This window comes from Amblyomma maculatum, chromosome 2 (genome assembly GCF_055883805.1).
Source record: "Amblyomma maculatum isolate TAMU_Amacu chromosome 2, ASM5588380v1, whole genome shotgun sequence".
In the NCBI taxonomy this organism is placed as follows: domain Eukaryota; kingdom Metazoa; phylum Arthropoda; class Arachnida; order Ixodida; family Ixodidae; genus Amblyomma; species Amblyomma maculatum.
Window position 1 is genome coordinate 72,390,367 of NC_139345.1, and position 16,598 is coordinate 72,406,964.

The 16,598-nt window shown below is 44.6% G+C and overlaps 2 protein-coding genes and 1 long non-coding RNA gene across 3 annotated transcripts in view; all 3 read right to left on the reverse strand.

Moving 5' to 3' along the window:
- The window catches only part of LOC146198962 (uncharacterized), a 39,850-nt gene that overhangs the window by 10,301 nt on the left and 12,951 nt on the right, over positions 1–16,598 (reverse strand). The window lies entirely within an intron of this gene.
- LOC146198963 (uncharacterized) lies at positions 338–5,729 on the reverse strand. Its single transcript, XM_084594428.1, has one exon. It carries the CDS (start codon positions 5,257–5,259, stop codon positions 4,243–4,245), a length of 1,017 nt encoding a protein of 338 aa, XP_084450554.1. The 5' UTR covers positions 5,260–5,729; the 3' UTR covers positions 338–4,242.
- Positions 9,471–11,752, reverse strand: LOC146198964 (uncharacterized). The gene has a single exon (XM_084592680.1). The coding sequence runs from the start codon at positions 11,418–11,420 to the stop codon at positions 10,401–10,403; it is 1,020 nt and encodes a 339-aa protein (XP_084448806.1). The 5' UTR covers positions 11,421–11,752; the 3' UTR covers positions 9,471–10,400.

Here is a 16,598-nt window from a genome sequence, read left to right on the forward strand (position 1 = left end):
TCGTCTGCATTTTTAGCGCATTTCTTTCCTCCACTAGTTATTTTAATTTTTTTTTTATAGCTGGAATAGTTAGCGGAACTTGCGCAGATCAAGAGGTGTTTGATTGTGTTAGGCTGGCAACTTGTTTCACCTGTTCTGAGCAAACTTACTCCTTGTGGTCGTTATATCACAGCATTTTTTTTTTTGAATTGTAATGCTTTTCGTGCTGTCCATTTTGTTCCCGTATTTTGTTCTGCCCACTCCTGCCTAAGTTTCAAGACTGAGGCCGGCAGTATATAGTAAATAAATAACTAACTAAATAAATGAATAAATAAACAAATAAATATTGTGACTCTTTATTCTTTATACTTTATTCAATGATTACCCCGCTTAGCCCGAGGGCGCTACAGCAGGGGGGTTACAGAGTGGAAAAAAACACATCTTCATTTATGGAGCACACTTGATGACTTGAAAGCCGATTCCATTCACTGATGGATCGAACAAAAAAGGAACTGGCATACATGTTAGTTCTGGCACTGTATTCCAAAATTTTAAAACAATGATCTGTGCGAGCAGAAACATAATGTGGCCTATGTAAGTATATTTCCTTTCGAATGCCTGTTTTGTTGTGGTAAATTTGGTACAACAGTTTAAGTCTTAATTTCCTTCTTCGAGAGGAGAGGGTTTCCCATCCTAATTCATTTTTCATGACGGTGCAGTTATCAGTTCTCGAGTACCGACAAAGGACAAACCTTGCTGCTCTATTTTGAATGTTTTCAATCTTATTGCTGAGTGTTATTTGCCAAGGGTCCCATAGGGCACAAGCGTATTCGAGCAGTGGTCGAACGTAGGTTAAGTAGGCAATTGATTTCAAACAAGGCGGCACGTGTTTCAGATTTCGCTGTATAAAGTTTAAGGTCCTGGCGGCTTTTGCAACTACGGTATCCACATGTGTATTCCATGAACAGTCGGCGGTAAGTGTCACACCTAAGTATTTATGCGCCACTTTTTGTGTCACTAAAATACCGCTGATGCTATACTGTGAGGCTAACTTATGTTTTTTACGTGAAAACGTAACATGAACACATTTTTTAGTATTTAACTTCATTTTCCATTTAGAACACCATTCAAGAACACATGATAAGTCACTTTGTAACTGGGCAACGTCGTCTTGATTTCTAATTTGTCTATATAAAACACAGTCATCGGCAAACAACCGTATACTGAAATTGATTCCGGAACAAATGTCATTTATATATATTAAGAACAAAAGTGGTCCTAAAACTGAGCCCTGTGGGACACCTGATGTTATGTCTACAAAATAGGAAAAAGTCGTCCGGAGCCAGGTGAGGAATATAGGGGGCGGGGAAGCGTCGCCGAGTTGTGCTAGGCGAGGAACTCCCGTACGCACAGGTAAGCGTGGCTGAGAGCGTTGTCGTGGTGCAATTGCCAGGCATCGGTGATTTCCTTTCACATTCAGAGGTCCCTTTTTATTACTCTTTCGAGCCCACCCGCATAGTAGACAGCGTTGATAATAAGGGAGTAATTACTAATTGTTGTTGGGCAGTGTTGATTATCTGCCCTTGTGGTATTAATTATTTGTGAACCACGCCACCAAAGAAGATAATTAGCATGGTTTTTCTTTTGACTTGCCCATGCTTGCCTTCTTGGAGCGACGGGACTTTATGATGTGCCATTGGAAACTTGGGCGCTTCGTCTTAGGGTCGTACTAGAGTAGCCACGTTTCGTTGCCGGAAATGACACAGTCGAAAATAAACGTGTCAATTTGCACGCGTTCTAAAAGTTCGCTCGTGATTTCCACGCGGTTGTTCTTGAAGTCCGGGACCATCTTGGCGCACACTTTTCGCATGTTCAAACTGTCGCTTACGATGTCGTAAACTGCGGCTTTCAGAATATTGTGAGTCTCTGCTATTATCACCACACTCATTCAACGGTCAGTGTTCAAAACACGAACACGAGGCACATCTTCACTTTTTCTCTTCGATGGCCGTCCAGAGCAGGGCTAACCATCGATGTCTTTCCGGCCCGCCTTAAACGCTTCCAACCACCTTGAAACCCGAGAATTTAACAAATCTGAATTCCTGTAGGCTTGCTGAATCATTTGGTTGGTGTCGGTAATACTCTTATCGAGTTTACCACATAACTTGATCGCATGCCGTCGTTCGCGTGCGGATGGCGACACAGCACTATCAGTAGGTACACGGAAGCAGCGATCCTGAAGCTTGTTGATGGCGGGCCACTGCCACACTAGACTGGCGCCTGTGTGTTGTGTGTTTGCGGTAGCAATTATGGTATGCGTGATTTTACATTAAGCCGTCATTCGAAGCTTCCTTGGTGGCACGTCACAGATGGCGTTCGGAATTTTTCTGACATGTCAAGTTTCCGCCTGAGTTTTCGGAGCCGCGCAAGCAACACAAATGCTTCAGGATGGAGAGTACTTGACGATTGCTCACTGTGTTCGTCTGAATACCCGACGCCCGTACCGACTCATGCATTCGCTGTCATGTGGGAAAAAGCCACGTCTGCCATTTAAGAGAACCCTATTGGTAAAGCTAGAGGTGGCGGTAGATGCCACTATGCTCGGTATTTATTTTCCTGTAAGTTCCTCTAACCTATCTGTATAGCTCGAAGGGTTACTTTCTTGTAGTGCTGTATTTTTACCAATAAATTTTATAGACGTGTGCGCTTGAATTACTTTTAATCTTTAATTTGCAACCTTACGTCCTTGATTTTGAGCCAGCAACCACCCAATGGCTTTTTGCTGGCGTGTACCGCACGTTCGTTCACATCACCTTTGCTATCCTAAGGGCCCCAGGGAGAGTGATTGTGCCTGTATTGACATACAAATGGATACTGGCACATCGTAATGAACTATGCTCCTCTGTTCCTACAGATTTACCACACAATGTGCCATTTAATTGGGTAAATGTTTTTGTAGGTAGTGCTGTGCCTCTTGAGTAATGGTCGATTGATTTCTTCCTGATATGCATTTTTCATTTCTTTACAGGCCTAGAGCCATCGAAATAATCCAGTTTTTACACTCCTCGTTTTGACCTAGCTGTGGCTTGAAGCTCTCTATTTCCACGGAGGTTCGTACACTTACTCCACCTGATAGCTCACATATTTTTCAAAAGATATTCTTTAGTCATTCAAAGAATTCCTAATGGGAAAAAGAGAGAACGATGAACATTTCAATATAGCTTTGCAAGCTTGGAGCTCGGAGATTTTATTGCGTCACTTGTTGCTCTTTGCGACATCATGCACATGGCTATATTCAAGAATTTCATTGCCCCTAATTCCGTCAAGATCCCACCTTTCCTCATCTTGAGAAGCCCGAACCAAGGATGCAATTCGTCGACGTTGCCGTGTAAGAAATCATCCCTTATTTTGCATCCCTTTTTGGAACGTCTAATTTGCCATATATTGATAACGTTCGCCTTCTTGTCGCGCCTCTTACCGAAGAACGGCATGCTTCAAATAGGAAATTGTCTTAGGCAGTATAGGATGAAGCGGAAGCCGACTTGCCCTCAGCTGCCCTTTTGTCTCACTACCGGAGACTGCGTCCGGTTGTGATAGAAGTTTAGGATTGACCACTTCATCGAGATATATCACATGCAGTGATTTACACCTTGCTTAAAAAATAACTCGATAGTTTGTCTTACTTGAAAGTTAGAATCTATTATTGCTGTACAATAATTCGACGCAAGTTTACACTGGCCGATTAAATTAGCTTATAATTGCGCCTTATGAGAAAGCTGTTGTACTGTTATCATTTTTTCTCATTATTTTACTTAATAGTAGAGTAGAAAACTAGCTAGTGTTTTACTGCGAAACAGATTATTTGGACTCTTTGAGCAGTTTGAATTATAGAGAGAGCAGAAAGCGCCTAGTTACGCTCTGTTCACCGGGCAAACTTTGTCAATTGAGGTATTATAGAAAATTATTCTATAATGAGCGTCACCTTTGAAATTTGTTTCATCATTTCAAGAATGCAAATTACTGCGCCTGATACTGAAGTTCCACAGTAAATAATTTCAATGTATACTAAGCACAACTTCGGAAGAGAACAAGTTAAATGAATAAATAATTTTAGGCATGCAATACTTTCGGTTTTGCTTACATATGGAATTTAAACAATGGAAACATAGTGCATGTTTCCGCGTGCGTACGTTGTGGAAGCAAGAACAATTGCATTTTCGACGCAGAGACACACAGATAGAACACAACGCAACCGTCACAATATCACGCGCAACCTACAGAGTAATCCAACTTGTCCGCACTTAACGTGTTGATGTCCTTCACAGACGACCCACCAAGCTTTGTTGAACCACTGAGAACGAGACGGGCCATCTGTCCGAAATTCGCGCTGTACCTCCCAACGGTGTCGAAGTCGATTGTCCCAAATTTGTCGAAGGGGCAGTAGTACGCTCTGTGTCTGATAAACACGTGCACAGCTGTGAAATTCCTCCACACCTCGTTGCACTGTTCAAACAAAATCCGGGTGATGTCTTCGTGCACACCGAAGTCACATGGTATCCTGTAAACAAGATGAGGTTTCGTCTCAAGAATACTTTGCGTTGGTAGATGGCCCGCGTTGTAGTACCAGAGGTCAGGCCTGTACTGGCGGTACAGCTCATAGTACAGACGAAGGAACTCGGACCGCTTGTGGGCCACAATGATCATGTTCCCAATGCTCTGGCCAGGTGGCCATCCTAGAGCCGTCTCGTAGCGTCTGTACTTGTTCACATTCTTCACGAGGTAGGAATCGCTGTCCAAATAGATCCCTCCGTATTTTCTCAGTACTCTGATGCGGACGATGTCGGAGGCATGCTGAATCCAACTGACGTTGACCCCGAATATCGCCTGCGGTCTCTCGACGTATCTGACATTAAGTCGAGGAATGTCCTTGATATACCTCCAGTTGGGGCTTTTGAAGGTTGCGCTGCAGTTGTCGCAGTGAACCATCAGAATGTCCGGGTCCTGCTGAAGCCACGCTGCCCGCATGCAGACGACTTCGATGAAGGAGAGCGGAGCGTCGCCAAGTCTGACGAAGTGGACGATGTTGGGCACGAAGGAGTCGTCGTGCTCATCAACCGTCACTTCTGGCACAGGCAGGTCCCAGCAGTAAAATGATGGAATCGGATGCTTCGGCCTCATCAGATAAATTGTCACGCACGTAGCGAGAAACGTAGTTGACATGACAAGCCAGCATAAATGCTTCATCGCGAATCGGCTTCTTTTATGTGCAAAGTAGTACATTTCGGCTTCTTACCGCGCACAACATAAACAGTGAAAACTCTAATTACTAGTACTGTTCAAGCCCGACACGTGGGGTTTGAGGCCGCGTTATACGAGGCCACAACCGGTTATCTTGGTTTTCGCTCAGTAAGTTGCAACATGCATTAAGCTTGAAGACTGCTGCTTCTGGTTACCTGCTTACGGATTGGATTTGATGACTACGTACGATGAAATGGCGTGTAGTGGGAGCGTCTTCTTCGTGCTGAATTTCGAGATAGTTAGGTTAGGCGTAAAAAATTCCGAGTTGAGCAACGCGCGTTACTATCATAGCGAGTCTTTCACTCGAGTTTCAGCGCGCTTCGCCGATAACAATGCGTTCACTGCGTGTATACGCTGTCGCACCTGCGCCGTCTGTCGCGTGACCTTTAAGTGCGGGAGGTTAGGCTTGGTCGCGGCGGGGCGTCGCCGCCCCAGGCTCGCGATCATATTTCGCCATGAAGGCGGCGAGGCGATGCACATGCGGCCGAGTACGCGGGCATGAGTCAAACAAAGCGTGCCGCGGGCATCGCAAGTTTGCTGGCTCGTCGCTTAGCCGTGACAGGAAGTTTTCCATGAAGGCAAGCGCAGATTGTAGACTATTTGTTTACTTTTTCCTCTCTGTGCACGTTCGGCAGACCTGCGACGAGAAATAAGCACTTCTGCGTGGTCAAGATTGCTGCCGACAGCTTTTTCCTTTTTTAGTAATTTTCGGGCAATTGCGTTGCACTGCTTGACTTCGAACGATCTGTACTCGCACTTTCCTCTGCGGCGTTGCTTTTTCTGGGGTTATTTTGCGCATACGATTTTCTCTTCGGATTTCGTGTTCTTGCACTGTTGGTTTTTGTGCACGGTTGCTGCGTGCATGTTTACCTTCGGTTTCACCTTGTTTTTCAGTAATAAAATTGCACAACGGGCATTACCATTATTTATCTCCTGGGACTCACTCTTGTAAGAGCTTCACTTTCACTGCTATTTAAATGAGCAAGGAAATGAATAGATATCAATGAGATGCCTTCTCTTTTGGCAGCTGCTCACTGTGGCCAGCGTGAAACGCGGTATCGAACTCTTACGCGTACAATGACGCACACTGTGATCAGCGTAAAAAGTTGATCACGTTCTCTTGAGTGCAGATTGTCGAAGCTTTAATTGCACCATAATGTGAAAGTATGCCTTTTCGAGCCGGCATGAATAAGATATTTATTCCTTACAATTAGGCAAAATGCGTTTCTTTCAATGCATTTGAGCGAACCTCAAGATGGAGTAGACTGTATTTCGGCCGTGATTACTCACATACTCGTATTCAGCGCAGTCATGTGTGTATAAAGGCGTATGGCTGCGCTCAGAGCTGATAACGAGAAGTATTATTCTCGATCTGAAAATGTTTAGAGTCGCGCGTTAGTGTGACACCCGATGACCTGTTTAAAATAAGACATGGGCTTGTAATTATAACACAATCCTTTGATGGAACATTACCAAAGAGGGATTCGGATTTTTGGTACTGCACCTTGGGCCTTGTGGTGTCGCTAACCTTACGAGCATCACAAACGTCGCCTAATAGCGTTTAACTAATTGAACTAATTGTCATCCTCATTTCAAAGGCTGCCGCCGACTTGCAAGTCTGAAGCAAGTCTTTTCTGCGACAATTTGTCATACGAGTGCGAGAAGTAGGGCAAGGGCAAACAGACAGATGGATGAGATTACGAATTCAAAACGGATCGGGAGGCTTGGGTGGTGGCTGAAGCTGGTATAAATGTCAATCGGAGGTCAGTAAGAGTGGTTTTCACCCTACAGCGAATGTAGTTATTGTGCTGGGAGCTTCTTCATGCGTGCTGCGTACAGCTGCCAGCAGTTACGTGTGTTTACTGTCCGTCTCATGTATCCAAATAACTAATAAATGGGGAGTCTTCTTTCCTCGCTCGCTGAGAGCAGACGAGTTTCGGGCCGCTCCGCGAAGCACCGGATGGCGTCGAATGGCCTCGCTGACCATGCGTTTGAGCGGCGCCGCGAACATACAGTTATGTTGTTGAACAGCGTCAAGGTAGACGGTAAGAGGAGGCTGCCATGAGGCTAACAACTGCCGCTTGCTTCGCACGTGTTGAAACATAACAAGAAGGAATAAAAAATATGATGAAAATCGAAGAAGGTAATGTGAGAAACACTTCAATTGTCTAAATTCTTCCCTCTTGTAAAATTTTTCACTGTGCGAAATGGACCTCTGTTGGTACTCCATCGCTCGTATTCCGTCAGTTAAACTTAGCAACGTCTTTTCTCGGCTGTTTTGGCAATGTGACTGAGCATACTTGAATGGTTTTACTGACTGTGTAATCCTGAGACAGAATCCAGCCTGCAGAGCAGCGTTTTGACACGGACGAAGTGCAAAAACGCCGTTATGCAGTACAACTCAGGATCAGGAAACTGCACATTTGTCGAAGGATGGTGGGGATGTCGTGTTTCAAAAGCTGGCCACAAGTATACACAATGCCTCATGACATCGGCGGCATAGAAATGTTGGAAGAGCGCTAACATTATCTTAAACATAAGAAAGGGGACGCTAAGGACTTACTACAGACCGGATCAGGGCCAACTTGGACTTCAATCAACCAAAGGATCAGGCAGAATTTTGGAAAGGGTATTGTACCATCGATAATATCTATACTATCAACTAGATGACAGAAAAATGCTCGAAATATGACCAGCCCCTATACATTACGCGAAAGCATTTGACTCTAAACATTTTAGAAGTCATGTAGGCATGGCGCAATCAGGGTGTAGATGAGCCATATGTGAAAGTACAGGATATCTAAGTGGCTGCCCAGCAACCATAGGCCTAGATAAAAAAAATATTTATGGAAGTAGCTGCTAGGCAACCATGACACGATCACCCCAGTAGTATTCAGCGCTTATTCAGAGTAAGTATTCACAGAACTGGAATGGAAATAGTTTGGGATAAGGGTTGGTGGAGAATACCTAAAAAAAATCTGCGATTCGTTGCTGGCAGTGCATTCCTAACTAACTCAGCGAGCAAAAATTGTAAAGAATGATTTGTGATCCTTCACAGGAAAAGCAGGAAGGTAGGCCTAAATGTTAGAAGGCTAGGGTATGTTCAACACCTTTTGAAAGGAACAGCAGTAGCAGTTACAACAGGTAGCGAAGCACTGGAAGTGGTAGAAGAATATTTGTTAGTCGCAGATCCGCACCATAAAGGGAAATAAATAAGAGACTCAGATAGGGATGGAACGAATTTGGCAAATACTCGCAAATCATGACTGGCAGCCTACCGGCATCCCTCAAAAAGAAATTATATAAAAGTTGCATATTAACGGTACTCACCTACGGGGCTGAAACTTGGAGGCTAACAAAAGGGTTCTGCTTAAGTTGAGGACAACGCAGAGAGCTATGGAACGGAATATCGTAGGTACGTGCAGCGTTAAGAGATAGGAAGCGTAAAGAGTGGGTTAAAGAAATGACTTAAGTTAATGACATTCAGCGGAAATCAAGAAAAAGAAACAGGCGTGGGCAGGACACGTAGTGCAAAGAGTGGATAACCGACGGTCGCTAAGGATAAAAAATTGAATTCCAAGGGAAGGGAAGCGTAGCCTTGGGCGGCAGAATATTGGATGGGCGGATGAGTTTAAGAATTTCGCAAGGATCAAGTCGATGAAGTAGCACAGGACCGGATTAATTGGAGGAATATGGCCTTTGATCCGCATTTGTTAGAGTCTAGCAGATGATGATGATGATGATGCACACAGTGTCAAGGCAGATTGAAGAAGCGGAGATAGTTCGAACTAATTATAGTTCGCAGTGCCTCTTCACTACATCTTAAAGGCCAAGTGCAGCTTTAGAACGTTAAACCCTGAACACAACACATCTTCTTGAAAGGATTTTATCCTCTGGTTTCTCCACAAGCACTTTGTCATACCGAATCATTAGGGCAGGCCGCTCAGCAACGAGCTGCTACTTTTAATTAATTAATTAATTAATTTATTTATTTATTGATACTGCAATCCCAGTGTTGGGATTTTAGCAGGGTGGGAATACAAACTAAGCAGTTCAACAAAACAGGCAAAAATAAACAATAATTACAGTGCAAGTTGAAGCTCTTCGGCACAATTAGGAATAAACTTTTTGGAATAAACAATTAGGAATGACTAACTTCTGGTCTCCACTGAGACGTGGTGTCATTTGTTTTATGGCGCTACCCCTTAGTGAGCACAATCACTCATTGGATGAAATGCGCGTTGTAATCTTTATGACAAATTTACAAATCCGGCCGTGGGGAAATATTGTAACGGTCCGCAAAGAAGATGAAGATGCACTAAGAAAGAAGAAAGAGAAAGTGGTGCGCGTGCTGAGCCAGAGATAACTGACTGCTGACACGGTGTCCTCGACGTCCCGTTTAAAATCGCGAAGGCTTTCAGCGTAACAATATGCATATTGCTCGTACTCAATACTCTGAACTGCATACTGAACCGAAGGTTTAAAATACTTTAAACAAGCGGCAGACATGCCGCACTTACCCGCGTAAAATCGGTCGCAGGGCTTTTCCCATTTCCAAGCTTGTTCTTGGCCGTGTCGAGCACTTGACAGCATCTCGACAAGGAGTCGTTTGAGCGGTTCTTTTGAAAATTCTGCACGCACTTTGTCTGTGAGGCGAACTCGCGAATAATAAAAAGTCACATAGCTGCCCGATTGTTGCCAAAATGATCGAATTCATGTAGAGGCGTTTGTCATCACAAAATAATTGCCCGTTTACGCACGTAAAAGATTTCATGGAGTGAAAATGTTTTCGTTTGCGTGTTTGAAGTCCGCCAGTGAGGAAAACGGATTAACTGCATCAGGCGGTGCTCAAACCCATTCATTTATTTAGTTAAAACAAGGTGAGGACATTTTAATGAAATACGAGATTTATACGACTAAGCCTTGCCCAAAGCCGATTGGCTTGTGGCAGCGTCGACTAAATTCCGAGCTGAAGAATCGACGCACTTCGACCGTGCTATGAAAAAAACAAAACAAAACAAATCTCGAGATGTCCGGCACTGAGGCATGTTTTTGCTCATGATAGGGGCGCTTTAATCAGTTCTCCGTGGGGCTCATAAAAGTAACGTGAATATGCCAGAGCGTCACCTGCACCCTTGAGAGTAGTCCAGGTTCCTCGCGTCCAACAAAGTGATGTTCTTCACAGTCGATTCACCGAGCTTCGTCGAGCCAGTGAGCACGAGACGCGCCATCTGGCCGAAATTCGTGGCGTACTTCCCTATGGTGTCAAAGTCGACGGGGCCGAACTTGTCGGATGGGCAGTAGTGGGTCCTCAGCCTGAAAAACGTGTGCACGGCAGTATAGTTCCTCCAGTCGTCATTGCACTGCATATACAAAAGTTTAGTGATGTCCTCGTGCACACCGAAATCGTGAGGAACCCTGTGAACGAGGTGAGGTTTCGGTCCTAGGATTTCCTTCGTGGGCAGTTGTCCGGCGTTGTAGTACCAAAGGTCTGGTCTGTACTTATGGTAAGATTCGTAGTACAGGCGAAGGAACTCGGATTGCTTGTGGCCAACGATGACTTGGGATCCGATGTTCTGTCCTGGAGGCCACCCTATGGCCGCCTCGTAGCGCCTGTACTTGTCTAGACTTTTGATGAGGTAGGAGTCCTTGTCCAAGTAGGTGCCACCGTACTTCCGCAGTATCCGGATGCGAACGATGTCGGAGGCATGCTGAATCCAACTCACTTTTGTGCCGAAGATTGTTTTCGGTCTCTCGACGTATCTTAAACTCAGCCGAGGAATGTCTTTGACGTGCCTCCAGTGCGGACTTTCAACGATTGAGTTACACACGTCGCAGTGAATCATCAGCATGGCCGGGCTCTGCTGGAGCCACGCTGCCCGAATGCAGACGACTTCAATGAAGGACAAGGGAGCATCACCAAGTTTCACGAAATGCACGAAGTTCGGAACGAAGGAATCGCCGTGGTCAGAAATCGGGACATCTTTTGCTGGCTGGTCCCAACCGTAGGTGGCGGTAATGAAAAGAGCAGGCTGCTTCGAATAAAATACCAGACACATGCCCAGAATCACGACACATACCACGAGGCAATAGATACGTTTCGATGTCAGTTGTGTTCTTCTTAGTATGCTGTGCATCGTCATCTTCCGTAAACCTGGGCAGCAGCTGTACACTATATAAACACAGTATGGGTCGAATTTGCTTGGAAAGCACTTATCACACGAAGTCCACTTCTACTGAACAAGCTTGAAGCTGGCGATCTTTTTTTGGTCGTTGACGACGGCATCCAACCAAGGTATGCGAAGAAGCATCTGTCTTTTCCTACTCAATTCGAGGAATTCCAGTTAAGCGCCTCTGACTCCGGCTAACATATATCTTCTATCGCCGCTACCACTTGACGCGTTGGTGGCGGTCTACTTGAACGATAAGGACTGACAGGTACGTACAGACAAGACTCTCTACACCTGCGCTATCGAATGCCCGACCTTTGATATGTGCTCGGGATAAGACCCGTAGGCGTAGCAACGGCAGCCCGCCGTTTAAACGGGCTTTGACTCTAGGCTTCCGGTGAAATGTGGAGTGGTGTACGAGTACGATAACATGCACATGAAGTATATGCACAGCAGGTGACTATACGTTACGGTGAACACAGCAGATGGTGTTCTGTTTTCATTCGCGAATCACCCAACCGCACTAAAACAGTCCTGCGAGTTGGCATGGACCCAATATGCTACGACCCCACTCTACATGATGATAAACTAGAACGTGCCTCTGCGCCTTACACAGTGGTTCCTAACACATTTTCACAGTAAAGAAGGCCATTCAACAAGCGCGATATCCAGGTTTTCTGCAAATATGAAGGCTCTCCTTTTGTGATAAGGCGGCAAATTCGAAAAGTAAAAATCAACCGCCCTCCTCCGGAGCCGGGTCCCGGAGCAGCAAGCACGAGTAATACATCTGGCAGGGGACGCTTTGCGAAAGACGTCCCCCTGCGGGGCTCCCTCTCCCTTGGAGACCCTCTGGGGCCTTTCTGAGGGAACGGAGGGGCCTCTACATCGACGGTAACTTGACCTCTGGGATTGAGCACAAGGACAGCCTTTGTTAGAACGTTTTCACCCTTTGAGCAATTTTGGGCTACTTTTGCAGAGTAGCTCAAAATTTTCGAAGCGGTGGCACACTGTTATTAAGAACCATCTAAAAATACGCACTAAGAAGTTTTTGGGGAGGTCCATCGACTCCTACTTGCGTGTAATACTTCTTGAACCGACATCTATTCTGCATCTGTACCGGGATGTTGAGCACTTATTGAGAATACGCAAACATTTTTTTTCAAAGATGCTAATCTCATTTGGGATCGATGATAGCTAGCTTCAAAGAAACGTTGGCCACCTCGGATTAGCATTTAATGCAATGACTTCAGTGGGCAGTGAAGAGAATGTCTTTCTTCTATAGGTACCAAAATCTAAGTTTGCTTATGTACACTAGCTGGATTTTATAGTTTCTACTGCATTAACCATTAGTGCTTGTTAAGTAAATGACGTATTTGTAAAACACTTGAATGACAAAGCGGCAGAGTTTGTACTCATATTAGGTACCAAAATCTAAGTTTGCTTATGTACACTAGCTGGATTTTATAGTTTCTACTGCATTAACCATTAGTGCTTGTTAAGTAAATGACGTATTTGTAAAACACTTGAATGACAAAGCGGCAGAGTTTGTACTCATATTTGTTATAACTCTATTCGGCATTAGCCGCGACGAAAAGTCAATGTTTTCATTTTACTGTCTAAAGTAAACTAAGCGCGAGCAAAGTGGCTTGGGCGAGCTGGCTGGATATTATGTTAAAACAGCACTAGAAACACGGACAGATAGAAAGATAAACATACATTGCGCTGAACTAACCGAGGTTTTATTCATAAAGGATGTCTTTATATACACAGAGAGTGATAGAAAGGGAACAACCAGATCCGTGGCGTGACATAAGAGTCACCCTCTGCCTTCCAAAAAAGCCCTTTCCTTCACATGAAGTATTAGGAAAGTGCTGAGTACGTATGTTTCTTTACCATCTGCTATGTTTACTGCCTCAGTTTCTCTTGCAGTTTGGTCTCGGTTTCAGCCTATTAACTCCTTTTTTGGAAGCACGGTTCACGCTTGCAGTCCTGGCAATGGTCAACAAGATTCCCGTCCCTTTTCCGCTCTAAATTATTCTTGTGGTCATGGAACCTATCATTTACACAGCGTCCCGTTTGATCAACGTATGCCCTTCCACATGTTAACGGAACCCTATATACAACTACTTTTTCGCATGCGACTGCAGGGGCTTTGTGTTTCTTTTTATACCCACTGATGTTCCTTCCAGGGGAGGTTATTATTTTTGCACAACTTTTCCAACTTGTCTGGTGCGGAAAAAAACCACCTTTGTTAGCACGCGAGCATCAATTCTCTTAAAGTTATGCTATAGCTTGTGGATGCATGGAATCACGACTGTATTTTGCTTTTTTACACATGCAGCCTGGCTAGCTTCTGTTTTTTTGGTGCGAAACTTTTTGAGCATGCCTTCTGTCACCTAGATCAATATCTGATATGAATACCCTCTGTATTTGAGCCTATAAACTTGCTGCTTAAAGCTATTATTGATCAATTTTGGGGAAGACTTTTCCAGAGAGTTTTGAAAACATAGCTTGACAATTGCTCTCTTCACTAGATTAGATTGTGCGGAGCTAAATGGCAACAAGCCTTTGTTACCTCTGCGCTGGTGCATCCAGCAGGGTTCATGTGGCAAGAACAAAAGCCTGACGTCGAGGAACCTTATGGCGCCATCAATCATTTTTTCATACGTAGCTGTTAGTGGGTCGAGGGATTCATTAAAAACAGCAAGTAGCTCTGCTACATCAAAGTCTTAGTTACCTTCATGATGGTTAAAAAGCACCAAAAAATTCATCTACAAATCTGAACACTCTAACGCCCTGCGTTTTAGGTTTCTTCAACCGAGGAGAAAGTAGTTTGTCACAATAAGCAAGAAAAATGTCGCTTACCACGTCATCCCAAGTGACACATGTGGAACTGAGGTAAAAATTTAACACTTCAAGGAAATTGTGCACAAGCATGCCAGTCTCACTTTGAAACGGAATATTTCCATACCGATTGATGCAATCCGCCACACATTGAAGCAGCTGAGGATCAGACAAGGAATAATATATGTCCTCAATATCGAACGAGCGTGCCACCAGCCCGTTGTCCTTATGATCACCAAGAAAGGTTAAAACCTGGCGGGAATCTCTAACTAGAAAAAGATAATCGATGGTGAGAAGATTAAGCTTTTCTTTTAGAAAAAAAGCTATTGCTTTCTGCTACGTTCCTGATTCAGATACTATTACTCTGCGCAAACAATCGGTCTTGTGGATCCTAGCAGCAAACATAAATTTCAGTCTGTTGCATTCACTCTTTTCAATACTTGAGGAGAGACTAGTCGTTTCTAGTCTGTTGCAAATCCTCTTCACTTCTGCTTTTAACCTGCACAGGGAGCTGCGGGGATATTCAATAACCGCACTAGCAGCTTCTAAAGCCTTTACGCCAAACATTTTCTTCGTTAACACGACGAAACCACCGTCCTTGTCCGCAGTTAGAATGCACAAAGATTCATCGTGAAGATATGAAATGACAAGCCATATTGGAAGACTGGGTTTTGCTGGCTTACTCTTTGAAAGAACGTCTACTCCCTCCGATATGCAACGCTCACTTTCGGCTTCAGAAGCAAACTTCGCAACCTGCTGCACAAGAAAAAGCAGTTCCGGCGTGGACTTCCGTGGCTCCACGGTGAACTGAGGCCCCAGCGAAAGAACCTGCAGCACATCCTCAGGGAACCGGACATACCTACGGTGTGGGCTCCCTTCACTTCCCAATACTTCATTCGAAGAAAAGGGCTTTTTTGGAAGGGAGAGGGTGACGTTCTATGTCACGCGACGGAACTGGTTGTCCACTTTTTATCAGTCTCTGTGTATAAAAAGACATGCTTCATGAATAAAAGTTCAGTTGTCAGTTCAGCGCAATGTGTGTTTGTCTTTCCACCTGTCCGTGTTTCTAGCGCTGTTTTAACATTAGAGCAAGAGATGCGCAAGCTTCCCATGAAGCCACAGTTAAAGAACCACTAAAGCTTTCCCGGTCATGATGAACGCCGTACAGTGGACGTGTGGGGGATTAAGCTAACGAGTGGTCCCCAATTGCAGCACTGGTGCGTTTTTGCTTTTCGCGATCTGTAAAATGCAGTATCTGTGGTTAGAATAAGACGAACAAACTCCGATTTCTGACTGAGAACATCCACATGTTTTATGTAATGGAGAGCGGGTGAACGATTGTGAGATTGAGTTCACAGGAACGAGCAATATATATAGCTTCTTGCTGCTTTTGCTAACAAAGCCGGGCTCAATCATTTCCGTTTTCCGTCGTTTGCGAGGCAAGGTAAAGTGGCCGCAATTAGTGTCTCACGGGCGGAGGCCAAGGTCAAGCGTTCGTGATTCTTACCCTAAAGGTTCCATTATGATGACGGCGAAATGGAGAAACGCATGAACGCCGATATTTGAGTACGCGTCAAAGAGCATCAGGTGGTGGAATTTATTTCGGAGTCTTTTGCTAAAGCGTGCAAAGTTACTTTGTGCGTAAAACTGGACGACTAAATAAATGAAAGAAGAATGAAAGCCAACCCAACAGACGAAAGAACAGGCGAACGAAGGAACAAATGCAAGTAATGAATGTTAAATGTATATTGTCGATCGGTGCAGCCAGTCACTCGGATGCTAGTTCGGTCGGTCGGATAAGCAAGGTGACCAGTAAAGCGTCTTTTCTAGCAGAGGAACCGAGTTGATTTCGAAGTCGTGACCAGGAGAGTTACGGTTATTGAGAAAGACGCGTCTTCCATTGATCTCCAATTCAGCCCAGTCTTCCACCAGACGCGACTACCTTACCCCAGAAACTATTCCAATCTCATCCTCGTACCTGACTCCCGGTTCTGTTGTGTTTCTCTCGGAATATGCCCGATCTTTAGGCTCAGCCAAGGCGTCGCAGGTTCTCACGCAGATCCAGTGGAGAGTGAATATTTAATTTTGAGGGTGATTATCATCATCTTCGTCGTTCAGCCTCACCACATCCTGCAGGACAAAGGCCTCTCCCATACCCTCCAACTGACTTTGTCCTGTGCTAGGTGCCTTTAATTTATCCACGCAATGTGATCTTTATCTTCTCCGCTCACCAAACCTTTTGGCTTCACTTTACACGTGCCTTGCCTTGGAGTCCATTCCTTTACTATTGCTTATTTTACATTCGCA

Excerpts from the sequence above, each read along its gene's own strand:
- LOC146198963 (XM_084594428.1), bottom strand. The coding sequence starts at position 5,259 with ATGTACTACTTTGCACATAAAAGAAGCCGATTCGCGATGAAGCATTTA.
- LOC146198964 (XM_084592680.1), bottom strand. The coding sequence starts at position 11,420 with ATGACGATGCACAGCATACTAAGAAGAACACAACTGACATCGAAACGT.